This window comes from Fulvia fulva, chromosome 4, assembly GCF_020509005.1.
Source record: "Fulvia fulva chromosome 4, complete sequence".
In the NCBI taxonomy this organism is placed as follows: domain Eukaryota; kingdom Fungi; phylum Ascomycota; class Dothideomycetes; order Mycosphaerellales; family Mycosphaerellaceae; genus Fulvia; species Fulvia fulva.
In genome coordinates, this window is record NC_063015.1 from 1,124,152 (window position 1) to 1,139,202 (window position 15,051).

General features: G+C 54.9%; 4 protein-coding genes across 4 annotated transcripts; 3 read left to right on the plus strand and 1 right to left on the minus strand.

Moving 5' to 3' along the window:
* Positions 1 to 1,419: 1,419 nt before the first annotated feature.
* Positions 1,420 to 2,883, plus strand: CLAFUR5_04161 (Proline dehydrogenase 1, mitochondrial; the record flags this gene model as incomplete). The annotated part of the gene is made up of 1 exon (XM_047903309.1): positions 1,420 to 2,883. One exon carries the CDS (start codon positions 1,420 to 1,422, stop codon positions 2,881 to 2,883), a length of 1,464 nt encoding a protein of 487 aa, XP_047761182.1.
* Positions 2,884 to 8,520: 5,637 nt separating this feature from the next.
* On the plus strand, positions 8,521 to 8,810 carry CLAFUR5_04162 (uncharacterized protein; the record flags this gene model as incomplete). Its single annotated transcript, XM_047903310.1, is given in 2 exon segments — positions 8,521 to 8,622; positions 8,634 to 8,810. 2 exon segments carry the CDS (start codon positions 8,521 to 8,523, stop codon positions 8,808 to 8,810), a joined length of 279 nt encoding a protein of 92 aa, XP_047761185.1.
* Positions 8,811 to 10,942: 2,132 nt separating this feature from the next.
* Positions 10,943 to 11,158, plus strand: CLAFUR5_04163 (uncharacterized protein; the record flags this gene model as incomplete). The annotated part of the gene is made up of 1 exon (XM_047903311.1): positions 10,943 to 11,158. The coding sequence occupies one exon, from the start codon at positions 10,943 to 10,945 to the stop codon at positions 11,156 to 11,158; it is 216 nt and encodes a 71-aa protein (XP_047761184.1).
* Positions 11,159 to 13,957: 2,799 nt separating this feature from the next.
* CLAFUR5_04164 (uncharacterized protein) lies at positions 13,958 to 14,206 on the minus strand (the record flags this gene model as incomplete). The annotated part of the gene is made up of 1 exon (XM_047903312.1): positions 13,958 to 14,206. One exon carries the CDS (start codon positions 14,204 to 14,206, stop codon positions 13,958 to 13,960), a length of 249 nt encoding a protein of 82 aa, XP_047761179.1.
* Positions 14,207 to 15,051: the final 845 nt, after the last annotated feature.

Here is a 15,051-nt window from a genome sequence, read left to right on the forward strand (position 1 = left end):
GTTGAGGGAAGCGTAATTGTCGGGTAGTGGCCTGTGATATTGATATGCGGCGCTGCCAGAAACGCTTTATCTTTGTCCAACCCTGGTCCAGGTCAGCTTCCATGATCTCGACCACGCTTCCAGCTTTTCCAAGCTGGCATGCCCGTCGGGTAGTAGCCTCGCGAATGAACGGTTCCGAAGCTTGCAATACCGTGCTAAAGCTGCTTCTGCGGTACTAACAATACCTCTCGCCGTTTCAAGCCGGCTCTTTGGTCCAATAGTGGCCTAAGAACCGCCTGATATGGTGCCGGTGACGCTTACGAAGCGCTCAACAGTATCTCCGAGTCGTTTCTGTGGTAGTGACAATGCGGCTCGCTGTTCCAGGCAAGCGTTGTCTTTGCAACAGTACCCTCGCGATCGCTGAGTTTATCGCCCGGCATGTGAAGGTGGGAACCAACCCAGTAGCGCTTCCAGAGCCCATAATGCCATCCATATGGTCTCTCTATGCGTTTGACTATGCTGCTCGCCGGTCCAGGCGAGCACACTTCTTGGGTAGTGGTCTTGCGATCCCGGTGTCGTCCGGCTTTTAAAGATCGGATTGAACCTTGGAGCGCTTACCCAGTACTTGATACCATACTATGGGCTCAGTATGCTATCGAAGATTCTACTCGTCATGCCAAGCGATTGGGTTCATCTACCAGTAGTTGCTTGATACCCGCGTAGATCATGCACTATCCCGGGGCTATGGTAGTGCCCATATCGCGTCCAAGACCTTCGACACTGGCAGAGATGGAAATCTACACTACCTGGAAGGCATCTCGACCTGGAGGCTTTCCATAAATGGACGAAGTGGTTCCCGACTTTGGAGTACATATCGCCTCATTTTCTTTCGCCGGGAGCATGATCTCCGGAGTACCGAGACATTCCTAACCATCAGAGTTGTCGGCAGTGGAACAAGATTCTTCCGAGGCAGCCTCCAGTCACTAAAGCACAAGTTGGGCACGCATTCACTGCGTCAGTCAATGGAGTGAAGTTTGGTGATGGACAATAGAAGCTCACGTTGACGTGAAAGAAGACGCGTGAAGTCGGCTTTTGCTCAAAGTTTCCGCTTGTCCTTTCTTGGCGGCCGATCTTGGTCTGACACACCCCACAGGCACGTGCTTCGGAGGCAATCCGGCGCGTCTGTGCAGCCTGAAAAGAGATCCGAGAATAAGCGCTCTGCTCGCGATCTTGCTTGTCAGCAGCATCACAATAAGAAGGCGCACAGCACGCTCGTAGGAAGGCATATGACCCGAAAGGCTCAAGTATCTGTCGCACATCCCACAACATCATCACCACCACCACCACCACCAATACACCTCTCTTTGTTGTTGCTATTGTCAAAGGCGAGAATCCGCATTCCTGACCAACAGCACGATCAACACACACCCAGTAGCCACCATGTCTGCTCGAGTTCTGCGACTCGAGAGGTGCACCGCACCAGCGAAGAGCACACAACTGGTATGCCGCACACAGTCCAGCTTGCCTTCAAAGCGAAGACAGCACACACACCACTCTCCTCGCAGGCGTCTGCACTCAACTTCGCACCATGGAAATGCCGCCACACTTCCGATCGCCACCCCCTCTCCGGTCACGACTACTGCGACTGAGGCATCGGCTCCTTCAATCACCACCGTCGCACCACTCGGCAACCTCCCGCTCAACCAAGTACTCCGAACATGGCTGATCACCTCGATCTCCTCGAACCCAGCCTTGATGGGCGCTTCGACCAAGATGTTGCAAGCAATGCTCAACTCGAAGAATCCCGTGCTTGATGTCGAGAAGAATCCACTCATGCGGGCAATCTTGATGGAGACATTCTACAAGCAGTTCTGCATTGGAAGCAACAAGGAAGAGATCACTCGAAATGTGGCAGCCGTGCAGCAGCAAGGATACGGTGGTGTCATCCTCGAGTATGCTCTAGAAGTCCTCGCAGATGCCAAGAGCGACGAGGCGGCGGACATCGCAAAGTGGCGACAAGCAATGCTGGACACTGTCGACATCACTGCTCCCGGTTCGTACTTTGCCTTCAAGTGGTCGGGCTTGGGTCCGGCCGCAATGCGACGGATGAAGAACGAGGAGGAGCCATCGAAGGAGATGGCTGAGGCGATGCACACTGTCACTCAGGCAGCATTGGCCAAGGACGTCGCACTTCTTCCTGCCGCCGAGGAGACCTGGACCCTGAACGGCTTCCACAAGTGGTCCCTCGATCTCATGCGCGAGTACAACACGAAGGGCAAGGCCGTCGTCTTCAGCACATACCAGGCCTACCTCAAGCAGAACACCGACCATCTCGCACGCCACATGGAGATGGCCAAGGCTGAGAACTTCACCCTTGGCGTCAAGCTCGTGCGTGGGGCTTACATGCACTCGGAGAAGCGGGATCTGATCTGGCCAACCATCGACGCGACCCACCACGCATACGACACTGTGACCTCCGCTATGGTACACAGACAGTACAACGACCTTTTGCGACCGTCCGGCAAAGACACCGCATTCCCAGACGTCGAGCTCGTGGTCGCTTCCCACAACGCCGCAACCGTGCAGAAGGCACAAGCATGGCGTCAGGCTCAGGCGACTCGCGGCGAGGACCTGACCCCACTCGTCTACGTGCAGCTACAAGGCATGGCCGACGAGGTCTCCGCAACTCTGGTCGCCAACGCCAAGGCCAACGAGGGCAAGACCAACGCTGTGCAGGAGAAGGTCTACAAGTACTGCAACTGGGGCACCATGAAGGAGTGCCTGAACTACCTCATTCGACGAGCGGCTGAGAACAAGGATGCCGCGGGTCGGACTAACGACACACGACTTGCTATGCAGAGCGAGTTGACGAGACGATTCAAGGCTGGCGTCGGACTTTCGTAAGCCGACCAGCAATATGATTTGAGCGAGCGAGCGAGCGACACGAAGCATTTACAGATCAAGGATGAGATCTCGTACTGGGAGCCAGACGGCTACGACTATGTATCGGTAGAGTTGGACACCTCAGCGGACTTTTGCATAGCATGGGAGGAATTTGTTTTAGCAAGCGAGGAGTTGTGGGAAGTTTAGCATCAGCATCATCACGAAATGACAGAACTATCATGAAGTCATTTGCAAGTCTCCACTACAATTTCCATGAGTCGCAATGCGATATCTCGTATACCTGAAGTCCCACAATCAGCGCCTCCAAGCTTTCGGCTCTCACCACCTGAAGTCGGCTTAGAATTAGCCTTACCCACGGCGACACTTTCCAGAAGTGCCGTAGATCTGACACTAATGCAGGTACAATACTTCTCTGCATATCCCCGAAAGCCGCCAGCGTTCCGAGAGACGGTCAGCCTCGCGTTCGCAGACCAGATATGGCTTGGCGTTCCGGTGTAGGAGGGCCGAGGATAGCCGCGAGGCGTCAAGAGTTGACGACATTTATTTTTCACTTCTCCATATCTTCTCCACAGCTAGGGACACTTCGGTGTGGTTTGGCGTGACCTGGCGTGCGCTACGGTATGGAGATCCGAGATAGAGGTGAGACAGGTGGGGGCGTGAGAGGTTGAGTTTGGTTGGAGTGATGAGGTGTTGTCTTGGCGGAGGGTGTAAGGTAAGGTGGTGGGAAGGAGATCTTGATGACAACTACGAGGTTTGATGTCGATGCACGTTTCTCTGAGCCTCGACTTGAGGACTTGTTGGGAGAATTGCAGTAGAGTTATCATGTTGCATTCCGTACTGGACAGATGTCGGGAGATGGTCGCTCTCGGCGCAATCATAGCGTCGGGTCATGCTCTTGAGATCGATGTCGTGCGAGCGACTAGACCTTCGACTGGAGAGACTGTCTCCAGACGTACTTGTGTTCGACGACGCCTCAACATTGCGTACATGTCGAAGGGTAGGCGAGGGTTGGGTCCATTGCCATTGATCATTTGATCAACACATATGGTATCCCAAGTGGCAGCGATTCAGGTCTTGTCAAGCAGAGTACAATTCTCCTCAGGCACTTGAGGCTTTGCTATCAGGTTTTCTGACAAACTGAATATCTGGCTGGTGTCCATTGTAAGATGATCGAGACATAGTCTCCTTCGACAAAGTCAGCGATGACGCTCCGGAGATGTCTTCCCATAGCTTCTTGTACCACGTTGAGCACAGTAGTCTGCCTCTTCTGTGCGACTGGAAGCACGACTGCCCCGAGCCTTAAGATGCCGGCCAAGGGATGCCTTTTCATGCCCTGTGATCCTCACCACCATGAAGTCAGCATACAAGACTCTCGTATTTCGTTTGGAGCTCTTGCCCCGAAGGAGCATGGCTTTGCAAGTCTGCAATGCTGGTAGTCGCTGCAAGAGCTTTGTATTTGCGATTTAGTGTTCTCCCTCCTCTCTTTGCAGGTTTGCTGTCCAGAAGTACTCTTCGACCCTGTGAGCATGCTTGTTCAAGCTAGGTATTAGCAGGGCTTGCATCTTCCACTTTTTCTCGGAGCTCGCAGTCAAGAAGAACAACAGCGTTGTCGTAAATTCTGACGGTTTCGGCAGTTGATTGACAGCAGCTACACTGAGTCGATCGAAGGAGACTGGGAGAGATGAGACGGCTGTGATTGTTCCCCTCCGACAGTCGTCCAGAACTGTGGTGTCCGTTGCGTTCCGCCTGGAAAGAGATAAGTAAACCATGGATCCACATTGCCTGAGGTTCATGTCTCATGGGCTGCCCGTGTACTCTCCCGAGCTGCGTTATAACTTCCTCTCCATCGGACACAGATCATCCATATCATATTGCCTTGCCATGGGTTGCTCGAGAACCTGCTTCAAGACGACCTCTTTCTTCTGCATCGCTTACAGCGGATCTCTCTCTGCCTGAGTGCTCTGTTTTCCGTAGTCTTATGGCACACTTTGCTCTTCTTGTGTCGTTCCATGCGTCGTGTCGTAGTATCTGGAGATGACTGTCTCTTCCTGTGGAGCACATCTGGGTAGCTGCTTTGCTGTCCGCGTTCCCACCCTGTCCTTCGAAGCCAACATCGAACGGCTCTCGGCAGTGTAGTCGGTGCATAGTGGCAATCCTCGTACATCGTGTCTTAATGAGCTTTTGTATGCATACTCTTTCCCTCTCGCCTCGTTGATCTTCCTGCAAAGACGGCCGTCTTCAAGGCGTAGGGCTCTCTCCAAGTCTCGACCATTAAGCGTACCCGGTACCTTTGCTGTCTGAGGTGCGAGCTGCACAGTCTCTTGCTTCCCTTCATCAAGTGCACTACCCACTTGGGATATCGTGGGAAACGCGGAGGTGTCTGAAGAGCCATGCTCAACTCTTTTGGTATGTGAGCGCTTGCGCCACGAGTCTAGGTCACTGCTCTGATTCTCTTCATCTCCTTCGTTCCAGAGTAACCTGCTATGTCTCCAAACTCAGAGGTACTACTTCGTGTGGCGAAGTATGTTGCAGCGACACGATCCCTCTCACACCTACTGTGCTTCTGCCGCTCCACATTCGCCTTCAAACCTCCAACTTCTTGTCTTAGGACTTCACTGCGTGCCCTGGCGCTGTGGCTCTCGCGACTGATACAGAGTCGGAGATCGCTGGAGATTGGTGGAGATGGGAGTCCTGTGACTGTGGCCTTACGAAAGACTTTCGGAGCTGTCGTGGGTTCCGCAATCTGTGCTAGACGTGCAAACTACGCAGGTCTTTGATCTCTTCTCGTAAATTGTGGCTGCTGGCTCGTACATTCGTCGCTTCTTTCCTAAGGCACATTGTCAGATATCTTTCTTCCACACACCCGAAGCTCTTGCAACACCAAATGATTCGTGTGCTGTTCGTCCTCTTTCTACGCCGCTGTCACACTCAAGGACACTGACTCGGTAGTGAAGGCGATCTTCAGTCTTCGTAGTCGGCGGTGCTCTTGCTCTCGGAGCGAGTGCAAGGCCATACGTCGCTCTGTGAGGGAATCAATGTCTGGTGATCTGGTTGAATGTGATCTGGTGTCAGTATCCCAGTCTTGCGGTCTTTCTGTGACATGAGAGCCATTCAATGGTCATGCCATATACGCTGTCTCATCTGATATCTCCCGACTCCGCGGCCAACTTCTATTATCCTGCGCTCGGAGTGGTGAGATATTCGGGGCCTTGCCTTCACCTCCCAGCATCGTAGAGTCCGCTGATCGTCCACACTGCTCTTGCAAGCTTCTTCTTCAATCCTTGACCTCGTCGTAAAGCGTCATGTTGAGCGCCTCTCTTGGTCCTCACAGTGGCAAACAGCCTTGCTGATGCAGATCGCTCTTGTGCTCTGTCGGGCGCATGGTTCAGAGGTTATCGCAGTGATGATACCCTTCCCTCGAAAAGCGTCTCTTACAGACTTGGACTCTTTTTCTGGTGTCCTTCCTCCACAGGATCCTCGGCTCCTTTGTTACGTCCAATTCGAGATGTGACCTTCATTATCCCTTGCGTCGCTTATCGTGGTGGTGCCGTGGAGATTGAAGCTGCGTGGTATGCGGAAGTCCTTGCGGAGATATCCTCCATTCGGTTGACCTCCATGGCAACGCGTGGAACGCGAATGTCGTGTCATCTCTACCATCTCTACCATCTGTACCATCTCAAAAGTGTGCTGTCTGTTGATGTCGACAGGCTTCTTGGTGGCGTGGCCGTCTATTCGCATGCGTCCAGCATCTCCAAAGATGCTATGGCTGGGCTCTTCGACTGGTACTGGGGCTTGGCCATCTCGGTGGCGAAGAGAGAATGTTGTAGTCGCTGATTCTGTGACCCGCCGTGATGTTGCCGCCGCTATGCGTCTCGCCCTCGTCCTGAGGTTGTCATGCGGCGCAGCCTGCCATTTGTGAAGGCTTGGAGGCCGTGGCTCTGCGCACTCCTGTCGTCTCTTCGTAGATGGAGGAGAGGCTATCAGGGTGTTTGTCGAGTTTGGGCTTCTTGATATCGTGATCAAGGCCTCGATGATGCTTGTAGGAGGTTGCTGTGGGCGCCCGAAGCCTGCTGCCGTGGCAGCTCATGTCGTTGCCGCCGTGGAACTGAATGCTCCGGAGCCACCTCGTTGGTGAATGGACTGCGCTCGCCCTTCGTATGGCGGTGTTGCGCTGCGAGCAGCAAATCGCTTCGGTTATAGAAGATGTGTTGAGGCTGATAGGCTCTGGCATGACATGTCGACGCTCGGGGAAGGATATGCGGAAGATTCTTCGTCTGGCTCTACGACACAGTGGCGACTGCAACAGTGGCTCTGGCATTAGCTCTCCTCCATTCACGCCTACCTGATATAGCTACTGTGTCTCTGACGCTTGCGCTGTTGCTCGATGAGGATGTGGATGCTCTATTTCTTGCGCGCTCGAGTATGCGCTGGGTTGAGGAGTATCATCGGTGGCGTTCCTGCCCAGAGCGTTGCCGTTGCACTGAGAGACGGCCGCAGACTCATTCATCTGCTATTGTCTTGCCTTACAGGGCTATACAGCCATATCTGACCGTCCCAATCGCATGTACCATATAGGCGCTACCTATCCTGACCTCTGTGAGCCTCCCCCGCCGTGTTGTAGGCATGTCGTGCGCCTGTGTGGATCGTGGCGAGGCCGGAGGGCAGTCGCGAGCTGCTTGGCGGAGGTTCTCAGACGCCGCTTGAGCTTGCCAGACTTTCTGACCAACACCACCTTCCTCACAGCCTCACACATCACCAACACCAACACAACATGGACACGCCGCCGCTCATACACTCGCGGAGCAGTATCTGCATGCTCTTGCGGTCATTTTCCGCCATTATACGTCCAATTTGAGCCCGGGGCGGAGGAGCGACAGCCGATCGAGGCAGCGGCTTCCGACTCCCTCAGCTGCCACCCTCACCACACTTTCCTCCCTACACAACCACACCTTCCACATATGACTACAACAACATCTCGCGCTTGCAGAGCAACCTCATGAGCTACTTTGGTGTGTATCTTGAGCGGTATGCTCGTGTGTGGGTATTAACGAGCAGGTGAGGCCAAAGGCACCTCCGCCAGCCAGCGCAGCGTGAGCTGCCATATCGCACCACACCTACTCACAACGACGACAACAGCATCTCACACCTTCACAGAAGCTTCTCAACAGTATCATCATACTTATGAGAAGCTTCTGTGTGAAGGACATGCGCTCGTACACAGCCGCCGTCGAGTGACATGGCCGAGACCAGCGACCGAGCTCACCATATCACCGGCCTGCGCCAGCGACAGTGAGGTGTAGGGACAGTACGACACCCACAACACCTTACGAGAGGCTTCATCCCACTGACAAGATGCGTCTAGGTCCATGATACCTGCCACCACCCTCGCCGATACCGTCCAGCAGCCGCCGCCGCCAAACGACCGGATCCGGCGAAGGCACGACCGACCATACCACGCCCACGACGACACCAATGGCACCGCGACTGCACGTGTACGAACAATTACACCGATATCAAGCCTCCACCTGCTATTGCAGCATCTCCAGACCACATCATCGTCGCCATGCTCATGGAGGTGCGGACTTGGGCATACGACAAAGCGGTCTCGAGAAGCGAGGCTGGCAAGACTTCGAGACAATGGGATACCCTCGCCTCGAGCTTGAAAGACCTCTCAAAGGCCTCGGACAAGAGATGGGCAGATCAGAATACCACAACATCATGGTCGACATGTTGCCAAAGGTATGGTACAGGTCTCACGTGACGAGCATATCCCCGCTTCAGGTCAGGATATCCCAATCAGAGGCGACGATGACACCTCTTCTTGGCCACGGACAACGATGATGGACAACGGAGCAGCAAGAGACGGCGCTGTCTCGAGCGGATACCCCACCGACATCATGCCGTCACCACGAAGACTGCCTTGGTAGATTCTGGTGGCGGTGAGATGTCGTGGGCGAGGGGGTGGGCCAGCATGTTTCCATATTGCTGTGAGCCGTAATTCCCAGTTCCGCAGCGCTCATCTGCGATGCCGTCGTCTTGATGACTACTCTTGGTAGTCTCTTGCGGCGATGACTTTTCGTATCTCCCCTGCTCTCCACACCCAAGCTTCCCATGCACACACCTTATCTCGATGTTTGGGCGGGCCCAGTGGCAATTGCTACTGGTGTGCTTGTAAGTCCCACTTCTTAGCCGTGATGACTACTCTTGGTAGTCTCTAGGTGATGGTCGGCAGGTCTGATTGACTACCTTGGTCGTCTCAGCTTGCAACATCCTCCCTACCTCCCTCCCTCCCTCCAAGCACACTGTCTGGCTTTTCTCTTCTCGACGTTTGGGCGGGCCCAGTACCTCCACTGGCGAGCCGTAAGTCCCACTGCTCAACCTTGATGACTGCTCATGGCAGTCTCTCGGCCATAGCTGCAACTGATTGACTACCTTGGTCGTCTCAGCTTGCGACGTCTTCTCGTACTGTCTCTCACCCCCCGGCTGACATGCCTATACCAGACCACGATCTACCTTCGGGCAGTCTCGGTTGGCATCGCCGTCCCCTTCCCTCAGCCTTGACCGCGAGCCTTAAGGCCGGTCGGTGATGTCCTCGTCTTCGACTTTCCGGCCTCAACGTCTGCCAGCAACAACACCACCGCACCAGCAGCACGACCTCATCGACCTTCAGCAACACGACCGCATCGACCTTTAGCAGCATGGCATCAACGACCTTGAGCAACACGACCTTGCTTACGACCTGGCTGAGCATTGCGGCTGCAACATTGAGACGAAAGTCCACCATCTTCATCGATGCAATGTCTGCAGTCGTAGGTTCATGACTCGCTCTGAACTGCTCGCCGCACAAACTTCACGACTTTGTTGGCACTGCCCGGAACGGTCTGGGGCCAGTTGGGGTGGTAGAACACCTACGGGCCTCAATGCTGACGGAGCCAAGTCCTGCTTTCTCTTCGAGCTTGCAGGCTGGGTATGATGCTCGCCCATAAGACATCGTTGGCGGTTCGACTCCGCTTGCTGGCCTATCGCCAACTCATGAAGCCGCATCACCGTACATCTCCGGGTGTGCTGGCTGGTGGTGACACGAGAGCGACAATGTTCAGCCTCGTTGTCCTCGGTGGATTGGGTTCTTGGTGGGGATTTGAGGGACCCCTTCGGCTCGTGAAACCACTCTTGAAGCACATCCTTGGATGTCTCTTGGTACTTGGTGGATCAGGACTTTGGCTGGCCTGAGGGTGTTTGGCTCATGAAACCACTTCTTGATGCACATCTTCGAGATGTCTCTTGGTCTGTGGTGGATTGGGCTGGTATAGACTCCGTTGGTACTTTCTTACTCAGTTCGGCTCGACATCGTCGTCGCCGTTTGAGTTGCCCGCGGCGTGAAGTGGGTTCGGTTCGCAGCTCATACTTGCTGTGCTCTGGACCCAGACGGTGCGTCTGATTGTGTCCTCTCTTCCGTATTCCGTGGAGTCGGCCATACACCAAGGACGGCGTTTCTCTTGTCGACATCTTGCGTTCCTTCGAGCTGCGAGCCTTTCCGGCCGGTGTTTCTTTCCTGTCTCCGTTGCGATCATTTCTTCCAACAGTCATCAGAGTGTGACATCCACGGAAGTCCTCTGGAAAGATGCCGGATGTCTCATTCCCGGCCTCCCCCTCCATCTCTGCCATCAGCACCGCACATTCACCACGGCCGCTTGTGTGACTGAGGCTTGACTTTCCTTGGAAGTCCCTTCTGATCCTGAGCGTGAGCTGCCACCCTCCGACCCTCCCGCCGCAATCCTCTTTCCACAGCCGGCACACTTGCCGTGAGCTTTTCGTACGGGTGCCATTCAACAACTGCACTCATCTGTCTTTGCCTTCTCGAAGAGCTTCCTTCCCCAAGCCGGACTTTTTGCCGATGCCGTCGTGTGCTCGGACGATGACCCTTTCCTTGAACACCCCTTGTTGATTTCTCCATCCCCTACTTTCATCTTGCTGTCGGGAACTGTAGGCTCTTACTTGGTCGGGAACTTGTTGGCATTGCTGGAACTGTTGAGCGGCCTCTGTACTGCCCAAGGGGTACATGCTGGGTGGTGGTGGGACAATACTCAATTTCTTCGCCGCTGGCAACTTCATCGACTCAGACTCATGGCTACAAACGATCCGGCCACATCACGACAAGCTGAACACTCTCCTCAGCAGCACACGGCTCATGATCGACAAACTGCCAGGACTCGCTGAGCGGTCTGGGCCAGAATCGCACCAAGGCCGACTGCTGTTCGCCGTCGCTGTCGATTGAGCTTGGAGAACACCATCAGCAACTTGACAGCTGTGTCGTTGTATGGGTGCACCTTCAACGGCTTTCGACGCTCGTCGCCACCTGATCGGTACCCTCTGCACTGCGGGCTGCCTTGTCGCGAGGCAGAGGAAAGAAGTTCCTCCTCGAATCGGTTCCGTACACCACGACGTGCGGCGGACGAGGGAAAGGACGACCGCGCTGCTCGACCTGCAGTAAAGGAAAGAAGTTCCTTGCCGGACATGAGCGGCATGACAACCAGGGAAAGAAGTTCCTCGCGCTGTCTGACATCGACACGGCTCACCATTGGTCTCGAGGCCGACCGGAAACCTTTGGCTTTCAGCACGGCGTGAGCTCTTCGTGGCCGCCCGGTATTGGGCTTCCATCCCTCCTCCTCATCACCGTTCGCCGCTTTCACTTCCGCACCATCTCCAAGCCGGCACGCGAGCTGTAGACTACCTTGGTGGTCTTATGCCGTGCCGTGAGCTCATTGTCCTTCCCCTTCAGTCTTGATTGTTGTTCCACCATGGCCAGTAATGCTTGATGATGTCCTTGGACGTCTCTCGCAAAGCTGCGTGCCAAATGGTCTATCGTTGCCCCATGGCCTCCTTCCCAGATGGCCGGCAGGACTTGGTGACTACCTTGGTAGACCCTTGCGATGCCGTGTGCCTGCCTCTTGTGCCCCTTCCTTCCACCCCTCCCCTCCACGGCCGGCAGGGCTTGATCGACTACTCCGAAGGTCTCTTGCGATGCCGCGTGCCAATCACCTTCCACTCATCCATCCTGCCCAGATACGGCCGGCTGCACTTGATGACTACCTTGGTAGACTCTCGTGCGCCGTGTGCCAAGTGTATCCATCCCCACTCGACTTTCACCAATGCTGTGCATCCTCTGGGATATGCTATGGACATAGCTGACATTACGACCACTCATGGTATCTGGCGGAGGACACTGGCTGTTGGCTCGTGGGCAAGACTTTTGTGGTATGTCCCTCTTCATCCCTCGCCTTCGTCGTTCCTCGCTAACCTCTTCCAGATGGCATCGCTGAAGCAAAACAACAGGACAGCTCGTGGAGGGCTTTGGCATATCAGGAGGACTTTGGCGCTGGACTCCGCACATGTTGCACTGCGGCATAGTCGACTTGGATGATGTGGAACTCTTCAAGGTGGAACTCTCTCCTGGGACCGGATCACGCTGCTTGCTGTGTGTTGGAATGAGGCCTGGTGGAGGACCGAATCATGGAAGGCTAGGAATTCTGTTTGTATCATCTCTTCTTTGTCGTCTTTACGCTTGCACGTTCTGCATTGCAGATGGACCCAGACCGACGTTTTGCTCTTCGTATATGCGCTGACGGCGACTGAGCCCTACCTCTAGGTCCTGCTGCCGCCGTCCACGCTGCTTTCAAGCTCTCTTCCTCAATTCACACGGTCTAGGCCCATCCACCCTTGCAGGAACGCTGGCGTATGAAGAACGCACTCATCCAGTCCATCTCTTTGCCCCTTGGACTTCGTCACGGTCCATTTTTGCCTTAAGCTCTCTTCCTCAACTCTTGCCCCATCGACTGTCCGACCATGGAGGAAACGCTGCCATAACTCTTTTAGTCTGGCGTCATAGCTGTGCTCGCCCGCCTAGGACTTATGCCTTCGTTCCTGCTCTTCCTTCTAGCTCTTTCTCGAGTTCCAGTGGTATGATCTGCCATTACTTCGCATGGAGGATTCGGTAAACATGAGGCAGTCTCCTATTTCGCTCTGTGATCCTGGGATCGTCACCGCTCTTTCGCCTTGCCCTCACTCGTACATGCGCTGAGCTGTAGGGTACCTTGGAAGACACGCTATGCTGATATTGTCTCGCGCGCCACGGCCTCCTTCTACCTCCGGACCTTTTTCCTGTCTCGGAGACTATGCCGTGCTCTTGCCGTTCCCTTGACTGTTTGTGCACGTTGCTTCGCTCAAGACCTACTGCGCTGATGACCACATCGGGCTGTGGGGTGCCTGGCCAGCTTCGGCATGGCGATATCGACACGATTGCCATCGCGCGTCCTGCAGCGCTTGCGCTCACGATTGCACGTGTGTTTGCTGAGGTGGTCACTCAGACTGGCACCATGGAGTAGCAAACATAACTGGGATGTGCCACCCTGACTGTCCTGGCTCAGGCGGGTTCGTGCTGTGGGTGCTGGCTGACGCTTTCCGTGCTCTCCCGGTGGCGCCCACAACAGCTCTGTCGTATATTGTCCTTCACTTTCGTGTTCTCCATGGCATGTCGCGCCCGTGAAGGTGTTTACGCTAGCCAACATGACGGTATGGCTGACCCACGGTGTAGTATTTGCTCGCCCCAGCTATTCCCGCTGCCCTCAGCGCTTCCATCTTCTTTCAATCGCCCCATTCGCTCCGTCTCTATCGTCTCTGCGGCCTCGTGGTACGCGTCGCTCTCTTGGAATGTTGTTGTTGGCGAAATGTGCGGAAATTCGGAGGAGAGCAAGCGGGAGCTCGGAGGCATTGGACGCTACAAGGAGCTCGGTGATTGCTACAACATGGCAGAGCTGCTTATCAGGTACGTGAAGAAGGTACTCAAGGTATGTGTCAACGTCGCTGACCTCGCCAACCGCATCACGAAGCTCGGGACCCTACGATATTCACGAAACAACCACGGCTCACACACGAATCTCACGGCCAAAAATCTCCTTTCTCGAAGATATAAACACTACACGAAGCACACTCTCTCCATCTCCATCTCCTCGCCCTCTCCTCTCCCTCCGAACCCATCTCTCCTCTCTCAAAATGTCGAAATACGCCCGAAGGCCCCCTACTCCTCCCGCTTCATCTCCTTCACCATCTCCACCAAGCCTTGTGGTGGCAGGTCCGCCAAGATCTCCTTCACGCCGCCGTGGCAGCCAGACAGTCCCAATGGGCTCGCCTGAGCGAGCGGGCGCCATGGGATTGGCAGAGGGTAGTTGATGTGGCCGAAGCCAGGCCAGCGCAAGACGGCGAGCTGGTGGCGCTCTTTGGAGAGTTCGAGGAGGCGCATCTGAGCGAGCAGGGCGATGGCCGACATGGTGGTGCTGTGCGATTGTGGTTTGCTTTGGCTCTGTTGGCTTTGTTTGGTATGTTTGGTATGATGGAGCGCGGTTGGGTTGGTGGTGCAGGAAAGCAGCAAGCATATCGTGAAAGTGGCGGGGACAACGGTAACGGCTTCAGGATACACGTCATGGAGAGCAAACACAAATGAGAGAACACGGTTGATGCGTCAAGAATGGGCACTTCGATACACTCAACTATTGTCAACAACTACCGCCATGTTGCTACTTCTTCAGAGACCGGCAGGTTTCAACACGCTCGAGACAGAATCTCCATCACCACCATCGCCGCCACCACCTCTGATGCGTTTGCTGACTCTGGGCGACACGCCCACATGGGGCAGGACTTGTGGATCGAGCAGGCCAGTCCTCAAATTCAGGGCTGATGACATCGCCGAATGGCGTGAGTGCTTGCGACCGGGGGCCCAGGGGCATGGAGATACCATTCTGCAATACAGTCGCCGTGGGTTGATATGTTGGTGTAGAATGTCGACAAGGTCATGCAGTCGTATATAGCCAGGTTGGAGGCTGTCGACAATGGATGTTGTGATGTTGCGTATGGTTTTGATGGAAAGCTTTGCCTGGATCATCGTCCGGTGTTTGTCGAGCTCGTCTTGCAGAAACGTCTTCTTCGCCATCATCGAGATGAGCTCAGCAGCGAGGGTATTGAGACTTGCGGATATGACAGGAAAGATGCGCGCATAAAGAACATCGGACCTGGATCATCATCCCGTGGTACATCCCCAAGCTCGTCGAGCTCGGTGAGCCTACGCATGTTCTCGTCGGCAATCTTGCTGACTGCCCAACTCTCTGGCGCATCCCA